The 20,344-nt window shown below is 41.3% G+C and overlaps 1 protein-coding gene across 1 annotated transcript in view; it reads left to right on the forward strand.

Moving 5' to 3' along the window:
- The window catches only part of TLL1 (tolloid like 1), a 233,936-nt gene that overhangs the window by 130,862 nt on the left and 82,730 nt on the right, over positions 1-20,344 (forward strand). The window contains exons 6-8 of the mRNA XM_006020836.3: positions 1,364-1,542; positions 5,189-5,294; positions 9,829-9,953. Of these exons, the coding sequence (XP_006020898.1) occupies positions 1,364-1,542; positions 5,189-5,294; positions 9,829-9,953 (410 nt within the window). The remainder of the gene's footprint in view (positions 1-1,363; positions 1,543-5,188; positions 5,295-9,828; positions 9,954-20,344) is intronic.

Here is a 20,344-nt window from a genome sequence, read left to right on the forward strand (position 1 = left end):
GTGTTTTACAGAGATTGTAAAGTCTGGCTTTAATGGTCTGAGGACATAAATATATATGCAATAGTTTTGTAATTCCATTTCAGATATATTTTAGGCAGGGTCTGTCACGGGGGGACCAGGAGGGCCATTTGGCCTGGGCCTCTCATTCACGGAGGGCCTCAAATTTAGACTTTTGACGTCATCTCCAAATGAGGTTATACATACAGACACACAGATACACTGACAGGATTGAAAGAAGAAGAAAAAAGCTAGAAAAGCATTTGTTAAATAAAAAAGGAACATTTATTACAAATTATTGCATTGTATTTTGAGCCTCAAAAAATGGAAGTGGTCCGGACCTCTCTCGACCTCTGAGAGGGCCTGATTTTAGGCACTGGTTTAGCAAAGCTCTTAATTAGTGGTTTAGCTTTCAGTATAGGAATAGTCCCAGTGAAATCAATAGCATTACAATAGTATAAAAGTATATTTTTAGTTATGAGGGAAAAATCCAGTCTAATATATCTAAAATCAGGTCTTATTAGGTCTAAAATAAGTTCAATCAAGCAGAATTTTCTGTAGTTTGGGGCTTTTGCCTGCTTGCTTGTTTGTTTGCTTCTCATCTAAATTTTGTTTTAGATGCGAAAAAGACACATTTGACTATTTGCTCACTGGAAGGGATTATTTCTTACAGAGCCCCTGTGGTATTTCACTCTGTAGCCTTATGAAGAACTAGTAGAAATGTTGGCTACCTGTCTTCCTGAAGTCATGAAGATGTGGGGGATTTTTATTGTACACTGTCGTCTTCTTTATGAACGGGTGGAGTGAGAGTTGGGCAGATATGTTTTCAGTAGATCCCTACTCAGATAACAAGGGAGAGGAGTTTTCAAAATTTGATGTTAGCACTCCCTTGTGATTAAAATGTTACTGAAAATGGTGTTCAAAGACAGTAACAAAGTACCAGTCACTTAACCTGCTCAGCTGGTGGTGACATGTCTCATGTTCAAGACAACTATGCAAGAGATCACAGTTTTATGATTTATTTTGGAAATTTACTATGTATTTGGAAATTTATTTTGTTTCAGACAGGCACAGGGGAATAAGGAACAGTTTGATGGGCCACAAATGATACCAATTAAGACCTTGGATAAATACATTTTTTTCAGGAATTTACATGCAGTATTAAGCACTACTAAATACTAAGTTCATCTTTTTTTAATGACACATTGTAAAGCTTGCAAAACTGCCTTGGTCCTGTATTGTATTATATTGATAATCTAATGTTTAAATTTTATTCACTAGCAGGCTGGAAGTTGCTTTCCTGTAAATTTACGGATCTGTGCGTACATCATAAAACCTTTCCTCTTGGTTTGTATTCTAATTGCAGGTGCTGTTCTTATGTGGGTCGAAGGGGTAATGGCCCCCAGGCTATATCAATTGGCAAGAACTGTGATAAATTTGGAATAGTTGTTCATGAACTGGGGCATGTGATAGGCTTCTGGCACGAACATACACGACCTGACCGAGATGACCATGTAACCATCATTAGAGAAAACATTCAGCCAGGTGAGATAATTTGATAAGCACTCTTAGATTTAAAAAAAATTCTCTGCTGGTATTAGGTTCATTTTGATGCGTCTGTTTATGATTGTAAAACAATGTAGTGAAGTTAAGGTTTTCTTTGCTAAAGTTCCTGATGAATGATTGTTGAGCTTAACTTTGGACTTGTACCAAAGAGTACTCCCAGCAAACCATCTGTAAATGGGTAACTGGTCATTCAAACTAACCAATCAAAACAGGTGACTGAATGTGATGCTAGGTACATCAATCCCTCATGTGCCATTGTCTACTGAAACCGATGTGTCTTAACCATGCCAGAGCAATGGTTGGATGACTATGGCTTTTTTCAATCTGGCTTGAAGATTGCATTTTTACACTTTTTGGTGATTCTTGTCATTAGTTAATTTATAATTCATAACTAAAATGATTATCATTCAGAATTTTATTATTTCTTAAATTCAACTTGTAATATTACAACAGAAATTAACTCATATTTATACCATTTCTCTTATCTGGATGGATTCCAGAGTGACTGAAAACTATATAAATATATAGCACTTCTAAGTTGCAGTTTCATCTGGTGTTTCATAGATGTTAGAGCTGGAAGGGACCTCAATAGATCATTGAGTCTGACCCCCTGCATAGGCAGGAAAGGGTGCTGGGTTCAGATGACCCCAGCCAGATGCCTATCTAACCTCCTCTTGAAGACCCCCAGGGTAGGGGAGAGCACCACCTCCCTTGGGAGCCCATTCCAGATTTTGGCCACTCTAACTGTGAAGTTTTTCCTAATGTCTCTATTGGGCACTGGTCAGGCCGCAGTTGGAATACTGTGTGCAGTTTTGGGTGCCACACTTCAAGAGGGATGTGGATAACCTGGAGAGGGTCCAGAGAAGGGCCACTCGTATGGTTAAGGGCTTGCAGGCCAAGCCTTATGAGGAGAGACTAGAGCACCTGGACCTCTTCAGCCTCCGCCAGGGAAGGTTGAGAGGCGACCTTGTGGTTGCCTGTAAATTCATCATGGGGGCGCAGAAGGGAATTGGTGAGGCTTTACTCACCAAGTCGCCCCTGGGGGTCTCAAGAAATAATGGCCATAAGCTAGCAGAGAGCAGATTTAGACTGTTTAGACTGGGGAAGTATCACCTCCTTGGTTCTGTTTGTCATGCATCTGCTGATGCATGATAAAGCGCAGTTAGCATGCATGATAAAGTGCAGTTATCTTTGTTGACAAGAGCTAATGTCTAAATATCAAATAAACATAGAGGAGGAAGCACATCTTTATTTATGGCCTTTAGAGACTCAAGGAAAAACTGTTGCTATGGAAAAGAGCCATCAGCCTTTTTCATTGTCATACTTTAGAGTCAGAATGCTGTATTCCTGACCTTATATGAAACATGAATAAAATTATATTGAAGCTTGGAAAATGATGCTGGTACTAATATTTTATTTGGTTAATTGCCCGGGAGTAGCAGACCCTGATCAAGCTAGCTGTGGAGAAGCTACAAGACTGGCAGTTTGGGTCCCAGTTTTATTTAATCTCATCTGGTTGGCTGAGGGGGGTTGGGCACCTTGAAGCTTTGATTCAGGTGGTAGTTTCATGGCTGAGAAGCCAGAACCCCCAAGGTTTCTAAGCTACCAGCTCCTTCAGACACCAGGAACGTAGATGGTTTTTGCCTGTGGTAAGCTGCCAAGGGAGCTATGGAATTGTCTTAAGAGTTCAGGAACTAGGAATACCAAAATTTCAACATGCCAGTCTCCCAGTCAGCCCACTGGATGGGCTGCCTATGAGCTGGGAACCTTGAAGCCTAGGCCGCAATGGAGCCAGCTGCAGAAGTTGGCAGGAAAGCAGGCATGGATTGGCTTTCAACTTCGTAATTAAACTACATCTTTGAATTCTTTTGATTTTGATGAATTACCTTTTCCTCTCAACAAATGCTAAGTACCTTGTGAGGGTACAAAGTGTCCATTGCTGTTGTTAGAAACATCCTTTGTGCCCTAATACAGGTTCCATTACTTGGCATTTTCTTGCTTTTTAGAGTGTACATTATGTGGAAAATTGTAGCACTTAAGCAACCTAAATCCCTTTTAAGCCCTTCTTTATGAAAATAACTATGAAGGTAAAATTTAAACCATTCTGTTAGAATAGTTTAAACCAATTTGTTTAACCAATATGTTAGAATTCCACGAAATGAATAACTTCTCAGGACAAAATCTATAACACTTTTATTTAAGAATATGGGTTTTTCTAGTTTTATTTATTTTTAGAAATACTTTCTTTTAGCCAGTTACTCAATGTTTGCACAGCAGGGTTTTATTTTCCTTTTGGAGCTTTATATTACCAGATGGTCTAGATGCAGCAAAAAACTAAGTATCATAATTCCTAAAACTGCAAAACATAATATAAAATATCATTAGACTACATTGGTCTAATTATATTTTCAGTATTAGACTGTATAACCTTGATTTAATTTGAAAAGAGTTCAAGTCTGTACACCTAAGACATTTTATAGTCTCTTAATATGAAACTCATGTTTAAAGAAATTCATTTGGGATACAATTAAGCTATGTCACCTCAGATGGGACTTTGGACAAGATGTACAGGCATCAAGATGTATTAGGCATTAGCTTGGATCCCAGTCTAGAGGTATAAGGGGTGGTTTAGGCTCTATCTTCTGTATCCAAGGCTACCACATACACACTTCCTTGAACTCTTCTGTGTGCTAAACATTGTTGGATTCAGCAACTACTGTTTGCCTCTGGATTCACAAGCCACACGGTGGTCTGCTAATTTCTTGCCCTTAGTGTAAATAACTATTTAGTTTCATCCCAGGTAAATGTGAACCACCCTGCATGCTTCTATCCTACCTCCATGGTTTTTTGCTTGAACTTGCTTGTTAATACCATTTCTTGTGGTGTCGTTTGGCCTTGCCCATCACTTATTGGAGTCAGGAAGGCATTTCTGTCAGGGTGAAATTGGTACGTGTTCTGAGAGCATTCTCTTAGCTGCTGGAGGTTTGGTTAGAGTTGTTGGTCTGATGTTTAATAATAAAGTAAAAACTTTGGCTGGATTTCAGTATGATTTGGAGCTTTAGTAAGGGCTGGTTTATATACCAATGAGGACCAGATCTCTGGTGGGTTTCAGGCCTGGAAGGCAGCTTCTTTTTTCTTAAACAGATTGCTGCAATTCTCTTCTGAAGCTAAAGCATTTTTATGAAGTTAGTAGTGCAGGCCACTAGAACCTGGACCAAATTACTGTTGTGAGTAAATAAGTTTTGTAAAAGGTAGTTTCTATTTAAATAAAATAATTCTGGTAATCGCCTTGTACAATCAGATTACTCCTGCAGTTGATAGCTAAATTGGTAAATGTAGTGGACTCCACATTTACCTTAATTTTTGGTGTATGATGTCTTAATCGCTTATAGTGTCAATGTAAATGAAACAGCTAATTTACATGTAAATAATCTAGTCATGGGTTTATGGAGTTCATGCATTCTCGTCCACTGTAATTAGTAAAAGCAGTTAACTACTCTGGTGGTTAGAATTCACTAAACTAAAAATGTCTGTGAATGATTATTGTATCTGTTGGTGGTATTTTTCTTTCTTTTCCTTTTTATCAAATGGTTCATCTGAGATATTGTTTATGAATTGCTTGTAGGTCAGGAATACAACTTCCTGAAGATGGAGCCAGGAGAGGTTAACTCCCTTGGGGAACCCTATGATTTTGACAGCATTATGCACTATGCCAGGAACACTTTCTCAAGGTTGGAGTCTCAGGTTATACCTTTTGACTTTTAATTCCATTCTTCCCCATGAATACTAGTTTTACTAATAACATTTCCAGAATGGCTTTAAAACATTACAGTCCCTCACTAGTTCATGTTCCTAAGAGGAGTCAAAACACACCTTTTTTTTTTCAATTGGACCAAGTAGAGTAAGTTGATTCTATTTTAAAAGACATTGCTTAATTTCCTCTTCATCCTACTCAGTCTCAAAGCCTTCTTTTTCTGTTGTTTCAGTTACTTAGATTTAATGTTAAGTTCAAGATAGCAGTCATTTATTTTCTGTAATTATTTTTCTATTAAAAAATATAAATCCAGAAGCATCAAATAAGCTAAATGACTAGGCATTTTATTTGCACTTTGAACTTTTCTATCAGGGTGCAGTCTGCTTCAACATATAGGATGCATCCAGACAAACGCACATGTGCAGTTTGCGGCACTGCAGACTTGTCTGTGGCACTGCAAAGTGCACTCACTGCACATGCAGGTGCTTGCTGCATTGCTAATTAGCAGCACAGGTTTTTTTGACACGGGGAGATTTCAGTGTAAAAAAAACCAGCACCAAAGAAGTGGGGCAGCACATGTGGTAGCAACATATACTATCCAAACCTGGAGCCTGGCCGGCTGCAGCCACACTGGCTGCTGGCGAGGCTGCACACACTTGGATCACCACCACTGAAGCCCCAGGAGCCTAAGGCTGTTGTGGCAGGCCTAGGTGCTTGCCCCAGCCTCCCCTACGCCACCTAGGGCAACTTGCTGTGCTCCAGAGTGCACATGCACAGGCGTTCCCCAGGGACAAGTAGCAGCGGCACAACTATGTAGGAAACGCACGTGAGCACTCAGCTGAACATGCCCATAAAGTCTGTGCTTTATGTCAATGTAAAGTATTAAAAGTGCTTGTCAGGTAAATATAACCTTTTAATTAGGACATTGCAGAAGGCTGCAGCCAGTTGACCTGAATGGAGTTTGAAGTCCATTCTTTGCTGTTTGTACATGTTGTTACTGTCCTTAGAAACATAGTCATGATTCCTGTTGTTCCTCCTCTGGCCTGTGCTGGTTAGTACTGGTTGCCCTGTTGCCAGTTTTCCTGACTGTGAACATATGGATGGTACAAAGATTCCTTCTGAAACTTTCAGAAAATTCAGAGTGCTGCTACACTACTGCTAAACTGGTTGTTTCCTTTATACAGTCCTACTACAGGGCATAAGTGAGGGGGAGATAAAATGCTTATTATATTTCATATGGCATTACTTTGTAGATCAGATGCTAACTACCCCATAAAAATATTAACAAGGCAATTAAGCTTATCTGTGCATAAAGAGTTATGTTCAAGGCCCAGTTTCTATGTGACCTGTGGGTAAATCATTCTACCTTCTTAGGGCTAAATACTTTCTTTTTTACATAGCCATGTGACTATACTTTTTGGCATTATTGCCGTGTTTAGACTCCACATAGTATGCTTAGTAGGCTGCAGGCACCTAAGGGGAATAGAATCACTTGGCATGTATGTAGTGCCAGGTAAGACCCAAGGCTTTAGTCACAGAAAAGTTACAATTATTGAGTTTTTGGCCCCGGAAGAAGAGGCCTTGCTGTGTTTTAGCCCAATGGCCTGAAGGAGGATTGCCTAGGGCCGTGGTTCCCAACCTTGTTTTGCTGCGACCCAATCCTGGGAATGGAGGGCAGCCGTGGCAGCCCGGGGGCGGGGGAGCTCCCGACATGTGGCACGACTTATCCTTTGTGTGCAGTGCTGCCGGCATTGCCCCCATGACCCTCATTTGGGTCATGACCCAAGGTTGGGAACCACTGGCCTAGGGAGTAGGAGACCCAGGTTCCTAGTCCCTCGTCCAGAGGTGGTTTGAACCCAGCCCCTTTCCCCTCAAACCTCATTCTCCAGCAGGGCTTAGCCCAGTGCAAAACTTGCTGGTTATACCTCTGCTGTAATATAAACACAGGACAGCATCTGTGTTAAAAATCTGCAAAAACAGTATCCCCTGAAAGAGGATGAGAAGGAAGAAGCCACATCTAAGGGGTATTGGAAGAAGAACAATTTCTTATTTTTCAAGCTTAATTACATTAATTTGGTCTTCAGGCCACACCTGTGTTGTTCAAAAAAAAATCCTACTTTCTTTTCTCTCCTCCCCCCTCCCCTTGCTACTTCAGTGCCAGGGATAGGGGCATTGTCAGATACTGGCTGGCATGGCCCTGTTAAGGCAAAGGAGGCAGGGAGGGGGTTAATTCTTCCCTCTGTCCCCTCTCTCCCCAGGGACCGCAGTCTGGGTTTTATAGCCCCAGCCACTGCCTCTGCCCGTAGCCAGGCAGGGAGTGGGTTAATTCCTCCCTCTGTCCCCTGTCCCCCTGGGGATCACAGCTGGAGTCTGCCAGCCCCATCTGCCACCTCTGCTGATCTCTCTTTGTGTGGTATGAGGGAACAAGTCCCCTCCCTGCCCCCTTTTCCAGATGCCAGAGGGAGGAGGGAAATAAACCCCATTCCCCGTGTAGTCTGTGGCAGCCCTGCCCGCCCCAGTCCTGCATGCAGCACAGCTCCCACCCCCCCACCAGGAAGAGGCTTGTTCTCCCAGGATACCATGACAGGGGCTGCTGCCCCATGAGGGTCACTCCCCCTCACTACTCCAGTGGCTGGGGCATGGGCCCCTTAGGGGAAGGGGGCAGGGAGGAGGTTTATTTCCCCCCTCCCTCTGGCATCTGGTGAAGAGGGCAGGGAGGGGGCTTATACTGTTGCTTGCCCCATGCAGGGAGCGATCAGTGGATGTAGCAGCTGGAGCTGGCAGACCCTAGCTGCACTCCTGACGGGGCAGAGGATAGAATAAACCCCCTCCCTGCCCCCTTTGCCTTGCGGGGCCAGGCATGCCCCTGCCCCTGCCACTGTAGCAGTGAGGGGGGAGCACCAGGCAGACTCCAGCCCAGGGAGGTACAGGGAGGGGACATTTAAATCCCCTCCCTGGCCAGCTCAGTTTAGGCTACTGCTGGGGCCTAGCCATGCTCCCCCTCACCCCTCCTCCAGCACAGCTTCCCAGCAACCAAGGGCATGCTCTAGCCCCTCCTTTCCCCCCCAGCTTCTGGCCTGAGCCACTGCAGGCATGTGCCTGTATTTCCTGAGACAAAAGGGAATGCCTGTTCACTCACAAATTGGTTCAATTTGGGCAGGTTAGACTAACCTGCAAATTTCAAATCAATTCAGATTCTGGATTTTTGAATGTCTGTCTCTAGCCTTATAGTTTAAAACAGTGTTTCTCAACCTTTTAAGTAGCAGGTACCCCCTAACTTCTGAAAATTTTAATAAGTACCCCCACACTCAATTTTCCAGAGGATTTTATATTTACAGACTAATGTGTGCCGTATGTTGGAAGAAGGGCTGTGTATATAAGGCCGTAAATAGTTCAGACAGATGTCTGATCTGGTGTGGGTAGGGTTGCCACCTTTTACGCCGGGGTGCACAGCTCGAGTATATACCTGGTCTAGAGGTGATGTTGGCCAAAGCTAGGAGGGCTGAACGCCAAATTATTACTGGGGAATTTAAAGTGCCACACGGTACGCAGTGTACCAATTTTTTTGCCATAGTTTTGAAAGGAGGAAGGGGCAAGAGAGAGAGGAAAAGAGGGCAAGAGAGAGAGAGTGTTGGGGTACCCGTGTACCCCCTGCCTGTCTCCTGTACCCCCAGGGGTACATGTACCACAGGTTGAAAAACTGTGGTTTAAAAAATTATCCCTATTCATAAGTGTGACTACTAAGATTTCTACTCTCATTATGCTAGTCCATACTGATAAATGGCAGTTCAGGATTTTAATATTCAATGTATGTCTTGCAACTATAAATGAGTATCAAAAATAAAGCAGAGCATATAGAAATGAGCTAACTGACATGACAATAGGTTTAAAAAGGTCTCAGACTTAAGGGTTTCAGAGATTTCTTATCTTAAAGAACCAACACCCACTTTTCTATAGTTTATAATCTTAATGTAATATTATCATACCCAACTCAAAAAGATTATTTATTTAAATATTAACCACCTGAGGCCAGGCAAATTCTAAATTAAATATAATATTCTCACCAAAAATGGTTCTCTGTTATACTAATATAATTGAGATAATTCTTCTGATGGCAGATAAGTTAGCGTGGATTTATATTGCTGCCTTTTGCACAAGGCAGGATCATCCCCAATTAAACCATCCTAGCCACGTGCCTGTCTAAACTATAGTACTTTTTAATTTTTATTAAATTTACGTTTTAATAAGCAAATGTTGTTGTCAGCAAACCAAAAGTAGTTGTGTTAGCATCTTGAAACAAGACTATTTTCAGTTTTTATCATTATGACTATTTTTTTCTGACATGCAATTTTTCTCTTGCATTCTTTTTTTTTTGTAATATTGCCTTCAAAATAGTAGTAAACGTAATTACTATATATTGCAGAATGAATGAATATTGTATATTACAAATACTAGGATTATTTATTGATGGAAAACTTATAAGTTTTGGGGGTCTTTCTTTTTTGTTATAGGGGCATGTTTCTGGATACTATTCTTCCTTCCCGTGATGATAATGGTATACGACCTGCCATTGGTCAGCGTACTCGTCTAAGTAAAGGAGATATTGCACAGGCAAGAAAGCTGTATAGATGTCCAGGTATTGCACCACAAATACACACATACATGCACACCCCAGCAAGCATGGCTTTCTATATTAAGCAAACAAAACAATAAATCTTTTGAGTCAGCTGCTTATGAGCCTGTTTCCATGCTGGCAAGTGACGTAAACAGTTCAAGAATCAGATCATAAAAAATGTTGTAGGTGAGGACTCTGGAATGCAAAGCACTAAGTACAGATAAGCTGCCAGAAAGTTGTACTTCTGCGGCATTTCAACTCTTGCGTTGTTGTTGTTGTTGTTCAATGACAAGAAAGAACAACACAGTCCTTTATGTCAGTTCCTATATACCTATTGTAGTTAAAACCAGATCCCTGTTTAGAGATATGAAAAATTCTTAATGTACATTACCACTGGTACTGCTAGTTCAAAAAATCATTCTGAACAGTTTTTGTTTCACACAAGTTTGAATGGAGTGAGGAAATTACATCTGTCAACAAGCAGATTGTTGTGTAGTGAACAGTTAAAGCTTTTAGACAATTTTTGACTTCAGGATTTGAAAAATGACAGCTCAGGTCTACAAATAACCCGAGTTATTTGTATTATATGTGGGTATTCATAAGCTATAAACTTATCCATGTACTATACATTTCTGTTTCAATCAGTATTTGGATGTCATCAGTCTAGCGACACCAGCATTTTAAAATGGTTTAAAGTAAAGGATATACTGCTGGTCTGAGCTGATGTAAATCCAAAATAGCTCACTAGAAACTTTGGAATGTAATTACTTATTTCTGTGGTGTTGGGCAGAGGCACAGGAGCCACAGTAAAGGAGTGGCTTCCCCTTCATGGATGTAGATAGGAGGCAGTGGTGATGTAGGACACCCAGCAGATTGCTGCCTTAACCTTCTATCAGCCATAACTTGCTAGAGTGTTGCATGTCTGGACTGCCACCATCAGCATGCCCCCACTGAAGGACTGGAAGGGATGTGATTCCACACAAAGTTGACTTGATAACTATTTAAGTCAAGTATGTGGTGGACTCTTTAACCCATCTAATCAATATGGACGTTGGGAGTAGGTAAAGAGGTAGAGAAAAGCCTAGGGCAGTGGTCACCAAACTTCCAGACTTATGGATTGAATGAATGGCACAGGGTTGCCATGTGGGGTTGGTCCAGAGGTGTAATCCAGTGTGCTGGCCCAACCACACACCAGTGTGATCTAGTGTGCAGAGCCATGTTATCCAGCCTGTGGGGCTCCCCATGGGGCTGGAAATTTGGCAGCAATTGAATGGCAATTAACACTGACACTACTACCCTGCTGCCAAATTTCTGGACCTGTGAGGGTAGATTATATCACAGGCTGGATGACAAGGTTTCATAGGCTGGATTTTGAGCACCACTGACCTATGGTTACTCCAATAGAGTTACTGGTGTCAGTTGGATCACTTGCAGCCCCATAGCACATCAAAACTGGCATAAATATACCTCATAAATATTTAATTTAAATATACTTCAGAGTCATAAGATGCCTAACACTATTACATACACATCTGATCAATTAGGAAGAAGTTCTTCCATGTATCCTGAGCATGTCAGTGTGTCAACCAATAGAATGGTATCTAATAATCAAATATAATTATTTAAGCAATCCAAATGGCCTTTTTAAAGTATTTAAAAAGAATTTTATATATAATCCTTGAATAAATACACTGCTCAATAGTTTGCTTAAAGAGTAAAATGTATAGAGCAGAAATCTGATTCTTCTATAAGAACTGCATACTCTTACTGATAACACTGTAATCTAGTGTGTTTGATCAGTATTTTTGTAATCACATTGGATAAAGTAAACAGCTCATCATGTTTTGGCAATGGGTGGTACTTGCATATGATATGCCAGATGTACATCTGGTTTTTCAATCATTTTGTGAAAAAGATATCAAGCTCCTGAACAAATTAGAAAACAAATGCACAGGGGAAAATCATCTGTTTACATTCTTCATAATAGTTCACAATTATGAAGTTCTGTGAATGTTTTATTCTACAAGGATTCTTCCAGGGACCTGGCTTCACAATGCCGTATAATGCTTCTTATAGCATACTTTGGGAAATAATGTTTTTTTCTTGTGGAAGCACTAATAGAATAATAAATGCATTGAAGTGGGGGGATAGTTTGAATTAATAAGAGATGCAAATTTTGAGATGAAACACCTTGGTTTATAGCCTATACTCATATGACTTTGTAACATTAAAATGAGTGAGATAATTCAAGCAAGTATGGCAGGTCAGCCCCAACATTGCAAAACAGTGCTGTTATTTATTTTAAAATGTTCAATTTCCACAGTTAGGCAAATCTTGTTAGCTAAGAGTCCTTAATTTCCAAAGTGCATAGCAGTCTTCAAAAATGGACTTCCAGTTATAAAGAAAATAATTCTCAAAAACTTGCACTTGATGATTAAATTGTGTTTCACTGCAGCATATAGGGCATATTAAGACTTGAGTGACACTTAGCTTCCCATTTCGTGAAAAATAGCTTGGGATCGTCATTCTGTGAAGGCTGGATATTTTGTTGTTTTTGGAGGTGTTCTCTATTTCCTATCCTGGGGAGAAGATATTAATCAAATTGTCTACCCATGGAAAAACAGTATTCTTTGTTGTTAATACTATTTGTGTTTGTATATTTTGGTATTAAGAGCAGAGGAATAATAATTCATTATTTCAGTGAGATGCACTTGTCTTTTGGGGATTAATAAAAAAATATTCTAGTTCCGAATACTCTTCATATGGAAATTTCCATATGGGGCAAACTTCAGTAATTCATATAAACAGTGGCTATCCAGGAAGTCAGATACTGCTTCTGTGGAGAATGAAGTACATTTTTATTGGATCATGATCAGGAGCGGGGACGTGCACTGAAGGTTCCTGAGAAACTTGCTGGGTGAACGTTCCTCTTTCTCTAGCTTGTCTGGACTGTGGGAAAACAGTAGAGTCTCACTAGTTTTTTAACTAGACAGAACAAGTGGTCATACCCCAGGATACATATGCCAAGAGAAATATTTGAGGTTAGGGGAGGCTGGGTGACCTGATAGAATGACCTGCCTTTTACCAAGTAAGTAGGTGCCAGGACTGTTAAGTTTATAGAAGAGGAGTCTGATCTGCTTTTACTTTTTAGTTTGGTTTGTGGACTCATATGAATTCTGTCAACAGAACCAGAGTTACTGATTTGGAACTGTTACTTTTAATATTAGAACAACATTTCATATTGAGAAAGGGAGGAAAGGGTAATGAACCCAGGGCCTCGTCCTTTTTACCCTTTTATTGTTTTGCTCACATCTACAGGCCCTGGGCTTTCAAATTCTATTTATTAATAACGTATTATTTTATAGATTTGATTAAGGAACAAGGAAGTGAGGAAAATGAATGTGGGGAAGAGTGACCCTGAAACGTAGGGAGACTAGGAGTAGGAAAAAACTGTTTTCAGTTGATTTTACTTTGCTGACTTTTAACCCTGCAGACGCATGTTATCCATGCTGAGCATCTGCCTCGTGATGAACCTACCATATTTACTTGACTACAAGACAAGGGTTTTCCTCCTAATTAGCATGGGGAAGAAAACCCCTTGTCTTATAATCATATATAAAGAAATCTCGCTAAATACATTGTCTGACATTAAACTGCTGCTTTTGTACACTTAGCAATGGAAACTAACTATGAAGTTGATTAAAACCAGCCAACACTGGGCATGACTGTAAAATACATGGCCTACATTGGGCACACATACTGATAGGAAGCAAGGAAGGATAGGTTAGCATAGCTCATCTGGTAGCACAGATATATGGGAGTGCCCATTAAGCATAGTCCCCTTCACTACTGACTCTTTTCCAGTTCATCATGAGGCACAGCATTCCATACAGCTCACCCAGAATTCATCTGTCACCTCCTTTCTCAGTCTGACACACATGATTAGTGTGGCTCCCACCTTCCATGAGGTGAAGCCGGACAAGGTTGCTCTGTGCCTCATCTGCATCTAAATTTTTGGAGTGTTCCAGTCATGAGTGGGAACTAATTAGCACAAAGATCCTTTGCGGCAGGTATCTCGAGTATACACACATAGGCTAGGGACAGAAGTTACTAGGGCTGTGTGAAACGTCGGCAGCTGTTTCATTTTGGATGTATTTTGGCCCATTTCAGCACCCGAAACACCAAATCTGAAACTAAACAGAAGGCTCTGAAACATCTCTGAAATGAAACGAAACCATCTGAAACGTTTCAGAAAATTTTGGAGTTTCAGAGCCAGGCTTGCAGGGAAACAAACTAAGAAGAGGGAGGGGGGAAAAGTGGGGGAAGGACTGCTCTGATATTGACAGCTGTAGCTGGCCAGTGTCTGCGATCTGTCCCTGAGGTCCCTTCCAATCCAAGTGCCCTGGGGGAGGGACGGCAGCCTGCTGTCATCCCACGCGCAAATCTGGGCCTGTGCCCTTTGGGTGGAGTCTGATACAGCCCCGCAGCCCTCCGGCGGGGCATGGGCCCCTGGATCTGTGTGTGGGATGACAGTATGCTGCCACTGCCAGCTGGGTCCAGTGCCAGATCTGTGTCCCGGATCCCTGGGATGACAGGTGGCTGGCGCTGCTGACAAGTGATATGAGTTTTGCTTTGAACAGTTTGAGGTGCACTTTCACAGGAACCCCTGCACTTATCTCCTTGAAACTTGGCAGACCTTATGCCCTTAGAAGGGGCTACCAGCCCTGCAAATTTCATTCAAATCAGACAAGAAATGACAAAGTTAAATGCATTTTAGTGATTCCCCATTATAGCCTCTGGTTGAATCACCGAAACAGCGTCGAAACTCCGAAACAGATTTGGCCAAATTGAAACAGAACAGTGATCCAAAACACCAAAACAAATCACTGTCCCTCTGAAATGGCCGATCCAAAACTGGATTGAAATATAGCCATTTCTCACAGCCCTACACAAACTGATTTAAGTGATCAAAAACTAGTTTAAGCCTATAACAGAACAGAAGTTCAGTACACATAAACCACTTTCAAAATCACCCAAACCAGTTTAAGATCAACCTGGTTGGATGGAATATCAGACTTAACTGATTTAGGTCAAACTGGGTTATGGAACTTCTGTCCCAGATCCCTTCTTGGCTGAAGTTAACTCAGTCTCCCAGCATCCCAGGATGCTTTGCTGCCCTGGGCTATGCTGCCTGCTCCAGTGGAGCAGGGACTGCCTCACCCCTCTGCTCCTTAATCTGCTTCCTGCCTGTATCTGGCAGCCCATAGGGATGGCAGGGGTGGGGGAGAGGACAGGGGAATAGACCCCCTAGGCCCTGCTAGCCATGATCTACACAACACATGGGGGGAGGGAAAGTCCATGTGGTGCAGGCTTTTCAGATCCTGGCAGCCTTCTCCCTTTCCTTCTCCCCCTTCCCAGCTGCTGATTGCTTCAGCGGCTGCTACAGAAGGAAGGGAGAAGGAGTCCTCCCAGTCAGGTGCCTGCCCCATCAGCCCAGCATGGGACACCAGGGAGCCCCCACCTTGGGGGCTTCTCCCTCCCCAGCCCAGTGTCCCCCAGCCCGGGGCAGCCCCAGAAGCCAAGGGAATTCTTTCCTTCCCAAATCTTACCTGAAAACCTTGCCTCGTGCTCCTCCACAGCTGGTTTTGCCTTAGTTGCTGCAAGTCTGAGGCAAAACTAATGCAGGGGAGCAGAGGAACTTCCCTCTGCTCCCTGGGCTATCCCTGAGACTCCAGCAGTTAAGACAAATGGGTGGGGCATGCTCCCCAAGGCTACCTGGGCTGGAGAACCCAGGCTGGAGGAAACTCCTGAGGGGGGGAACTCCCCCAAGCTGGGCCAGCACCTGAATCAGGGGCTCCTGAACCCCCTGTGGGGGGACAGCAGAAGTTTGGGGACACTTGTCTGGGCTGGCAATGGCCAGCAGGCTAGGTGACGTGCTCTAGCACTCCCCACCTACTGGCCTGGGTCAGTGCAGACCTCCCCTTGCTTTTCCCAATTGAAAACTGAATGTCAGTTGAGTTGGTTATTGGTTCAACCTACACAGTTTAAAGGAAGCCTGCCTAGTTTGAACTGATTCAGCCTCAGGGTTTTTGACTGTCTGTACTTAGCTATGCTAAGCAGTGATGAGCTGTGGGGTCACCATAGCTTGAAATGGTGTTGGCTCTGGTGAGGCCTGGCCCACTGAACAATGTGGTAAATCATGATCCTTTAGCTTTGGAGTAATATCATGCATAGTTTGTTCTATACATAAGTAGGTGCCAAAGTGCTGCTCAAGAGTGTGTTTATGAATTACCCGTGTTAAAACTTTCAGCAGTTTCAAAAAAAGGTAGCATGCATTGATTCTGGGTATACAAAATGCAAGGTTGTACTGTATGCAGATTGCTACTGCCATCTTTAATTGCAAAGTTATTGTTTTCAAATTTGTCCCTTTTTTCCATGTGGTCAGGGAAAGCAGGGTCTGACAGTAAGGAGAGGGGGAAGGGCTGCCAGAAAAAAAAGGTTGTGGGGGAAGCAGAGAGCAAAGGGCTACCTAACTCCTCAGATTTATTTTTTCCTGCTGGAGCAGTGTCGGGGGGACAGAATGAAGACAAACCTCCAATAATTAGATTTTATACCAGGAAAATTTTAGCAAGCTTATAAATTTTGCATATATATATATATATATATAAAGATTGCTTTTTATATATATATAATCTAATTATTGTGGGGGATCATCTTGTAATCGGGGTCGTCATCTGTTTGAGCAAATCCAGTATTTGGAAAGATTTCAGTAAAACTATTCAGCCATGTCCAAGAAAGGGGAAGGAAAAAGAGACTGTTTTATACATGCTGAACATTTGTGCAAACATTTCAGTGAAAAAATGTAATACCCTCATTTTCTAAAGTCAGAAATTTGACATTTGCCAAAGTGGGTCAGCTTAGCATCAGAAAGATGCCTTTTACTATGTTCATAAAAAACTACTTTCCAAATTTGGTCATGTTCCAAGACTCTGAAAGATCACATTTCTCACATGATTAATAGAGATATATTTGAAGCTGTGGCATTATTCTCTCAAGATTCATGCACTATTCATGTACACAGCTCAGATGTGGCAAACTGCACATGTGCCATTCCCACAAAGCTACTTAACATTCAGTGCTTAGGTTGCATGATGTCTGGGAATTAATCAGAGTTATGTGGTGTCTGAGTTTGTTTGTACCATTCCTCTGCCTCTTTTGTTGTAGAAGTTACATGTAGGAAGTAAGGAAAGAAAATAAAGGCCGGTTTCATCGTTAAAACAAAATAGCCACCCAGGGGACATTAGAAGGGTATCTGACAGAGGTCCTATAGGAGCTTGGCAAACCATATAACAAGTAACCCATAACTACACTGCCTACCTTCCCCCCCCCTCTTTTATTTGTAAGCTACCTGATGCAAAACACCTGAGTTATGATTTTTAAATTGTGGAACACTCAGAGGAATAACTTAAGTCAATGGGAGCATAGATTTGAACATTTAAGTATTTTAAAGATGTTAACAAAAATCAGACATCTCAGATTGACAATGCAGACTTAGTCCACTACACATTTAGTTTTAATCTCTCTGTACCACAAGTTCCTATTTACAAATATTTAATATCATCTTACCTCATCGGGTATTGCAGTGATACATTGATTAATGTTTGTGAACCATTCGTATTCTATAGTAAATGTCATGGAAAGGTCATAGAAAATAATAATTGTATCTAGAGCAAAATTTAAAATAACATGCAATGAGAATGCAATGAGGCCACACTGAATGATAAGGATAAAATTGAAATAGTGAATAACAACCATTCAGTAAGCATGGTCTATCCTGTGCACTGCATAAGCAGGAGTCTCATAGGAAAAAAGCTGTATGTGATTTTGTAATTAAAGATTCTATCACAATGCCTATGCACAAGGAGGATGAAACAAGGTTGTACATGAGTTAATTTTGGCGTTCCCTAATTTTTGGATCCTTACCTCTGCAGGATTAAATATAGCATCTAAATTACTCTCCATATATCAGTTTCAGTGCAGGGTATTATTCTTGCTATTTCTCAGAGCTAAACTATTTAAATCTGAATCGACCAATCACCAGTAAAAAATCAACCTTTATATACCCTTACATTACTGTGGTGTTGATGTTCTTTAGATAAATAAAAAGGAAGTAACTGCAGTTCTTCAAGTAGTAGTTGTGACAAATGTTGAATTGTTAAGTGAAGCGGTGCTCAAACTATCTGACCCTGCAAAACCAGTCTGTGGTCCAGATGCTTTGCATAATGTAGGCACACAGTGTTGGTCTGTAGCCAGACCCAACATTTTGGTTTAGTCCACGGCTGCATGTGGCATGCTGGGATGGACCAAATCAGCCCCCCTTATGCAGGATAACATGCCAAATTGGCCCTGCATGCAGGATCGCTCCACACGTTCCAGCCCAATCCAGTGCAGGCCCTATAATTTGATCCATGGGGCTCCCCTCCAGGTCTGTAAATTTTGTCATGGGGGAGTGGTAGCAGCATTCATTGTTGTAGTTCCCAGAGCCACAGCAATTAACTGCTCCCCTACCGCCAACTTTATGGATCCATGGGGAGACTCGCAGGCCAAATAACATGGCTTTATCAGCTAGATATGGCCTGCTGGCTATAGGTTAAGTAACACTGATATTTTTTGTAACAGGAGTTTAAATATCACTGCATAAGCTACCTTTAAAGCAACTATCACTGTCGTATGTGCCTTGTACATGTAAATAATATCCAGATTGAAGGTATTTTGGTGCTTAACTCCCACTAAAATTGTGAGTGATCATTGATACAGTGTTTATAGAGAAGTTAGGAGTTAGATGCTTAAATGTTGTTGACTATCTGAGCCTTCTAACTTAAAAAAATATATTTTGTACTTAGAACAAAAGACACCAGTGGAACATGAAGATTTAGTTGAGTCTGGTCAGAAAAATTTCACACACATGGTATATACAAAGGATGAACAGATAACAAATTGCACTGAAGGCAATTGCTTTATATGTGTGTACACTAGGGTACATCTGGAGGTTTTTATGTCCATGTATCTAGATGCTATTGTATATACTGCTGATGTTCAAAAGGCAGAAGTAGAAATAATTTCCTCCTCTTCACTACACACTGACAGAAGTTTCTGGTTTGTTATAAGTGCTATTACAAACCCAAACTTCTAGAGATATCAAGTTAACTGCAGATTGACCTGGACAACTGCAGTTTTGTTTCCACTATTTGACTATCTTAATGAAACTGATATAGGGCATAACATTTAGAAAAGGCAGGCAACGGAGGAAATACCAGCTGTGTTAACCTTTAACGAGGGAGTAAAAATGATCTTAGTAAAAACAGAGGTGTATAACAGTGAGGTGGTAATTAGTATATTCTGGCATGAAATGCGCTAAAATTGGTTTTAGGAAATGTAAATAAGTTGCCATAAATTTAATTATATATTCACATTTCCTTTTAATAGTGGATCCCATTGCTAATGGACTGTGATACACAATGAAACTGTTTATAGTGCACCATTTCATAAACCTAATCACAAATAATATAGTTGTTGGCCGTTCAATTATGGAGAGAGACCCCTTGAATTCTCTTGTGATAGAATTTTAACTAACTGCTTTAAAAAACACTGAACCATTGCAAAGAAATTCACTTCTAAACAAGGGGTACCCAGCTATTGCCCAGTCAAAGGCAGCCCTGGTAACTAGCTGGGAGCTTAAGGGCTCTGCCTGATTTGAGTGACATATAGAATTATTGCTCATCTTTAACATGGGATGTTATATAGATCCAGATGGTCCTCTTCCTCCTTCAGGATGTCTTTAGAGTTGTTGCCATAATGTATAATTTTGGGGGTGGGAAGCACCATGGGTGGATCTAGAATTTTGAAAAGGGGGTGAGGTTTATAATCATGTATAAAACAACACACTTTTCTCCAGTTAAAAATAAATTAGAAGCTTTGCTAATATGTCAGGAGCCTAGGATGTATTATTTAGTTTAAAATTGAGGCAAAAACAAATATAACTTTATTGGAATGAGTTAAGAACAATCTGCAGGGCTGTGAAATAGTACCATTATTCCCAGGAGCAGCTAAGAGACAACAGAATTGCAGAACAAAGAATAGCTTGATTGGTAGAACATCAAGACCATTGAAAAGAAGAGAAAGTTGTTAGCCCCTGTGGATAAAGAGTTTAGAAGGGATCAGGTAGATTATAATGAGCAATGAAGTCGATTGACTCCCTCAGCACTGCCCGATTAGAAATGTTGCAGCCACTGCCAAGCAGTTGGTTTTAAACCATGGGTGGATCAGTAATCAAAGGTAGGTGCACATGGACCAATGCAATCCTCCTGGGATTTGACTGCTCTCAGCTTGGCTACAGAATGCAGATTGGCCTT

The sequence above is a fragment of the Alligator sinensis genome, unplaced genomic scaffold (genome assembly GCF_000455745.1).
Source record: "Alligator sinensis unplaced genomic scaffold, ASM45574v1 scaffold49_1, whole genome shotgun sequence".
NCBI lineage: Eukaryota > Metazoa > Chordata > Crocodylia > Alligatoridae > Alligator > Alligator sinensis.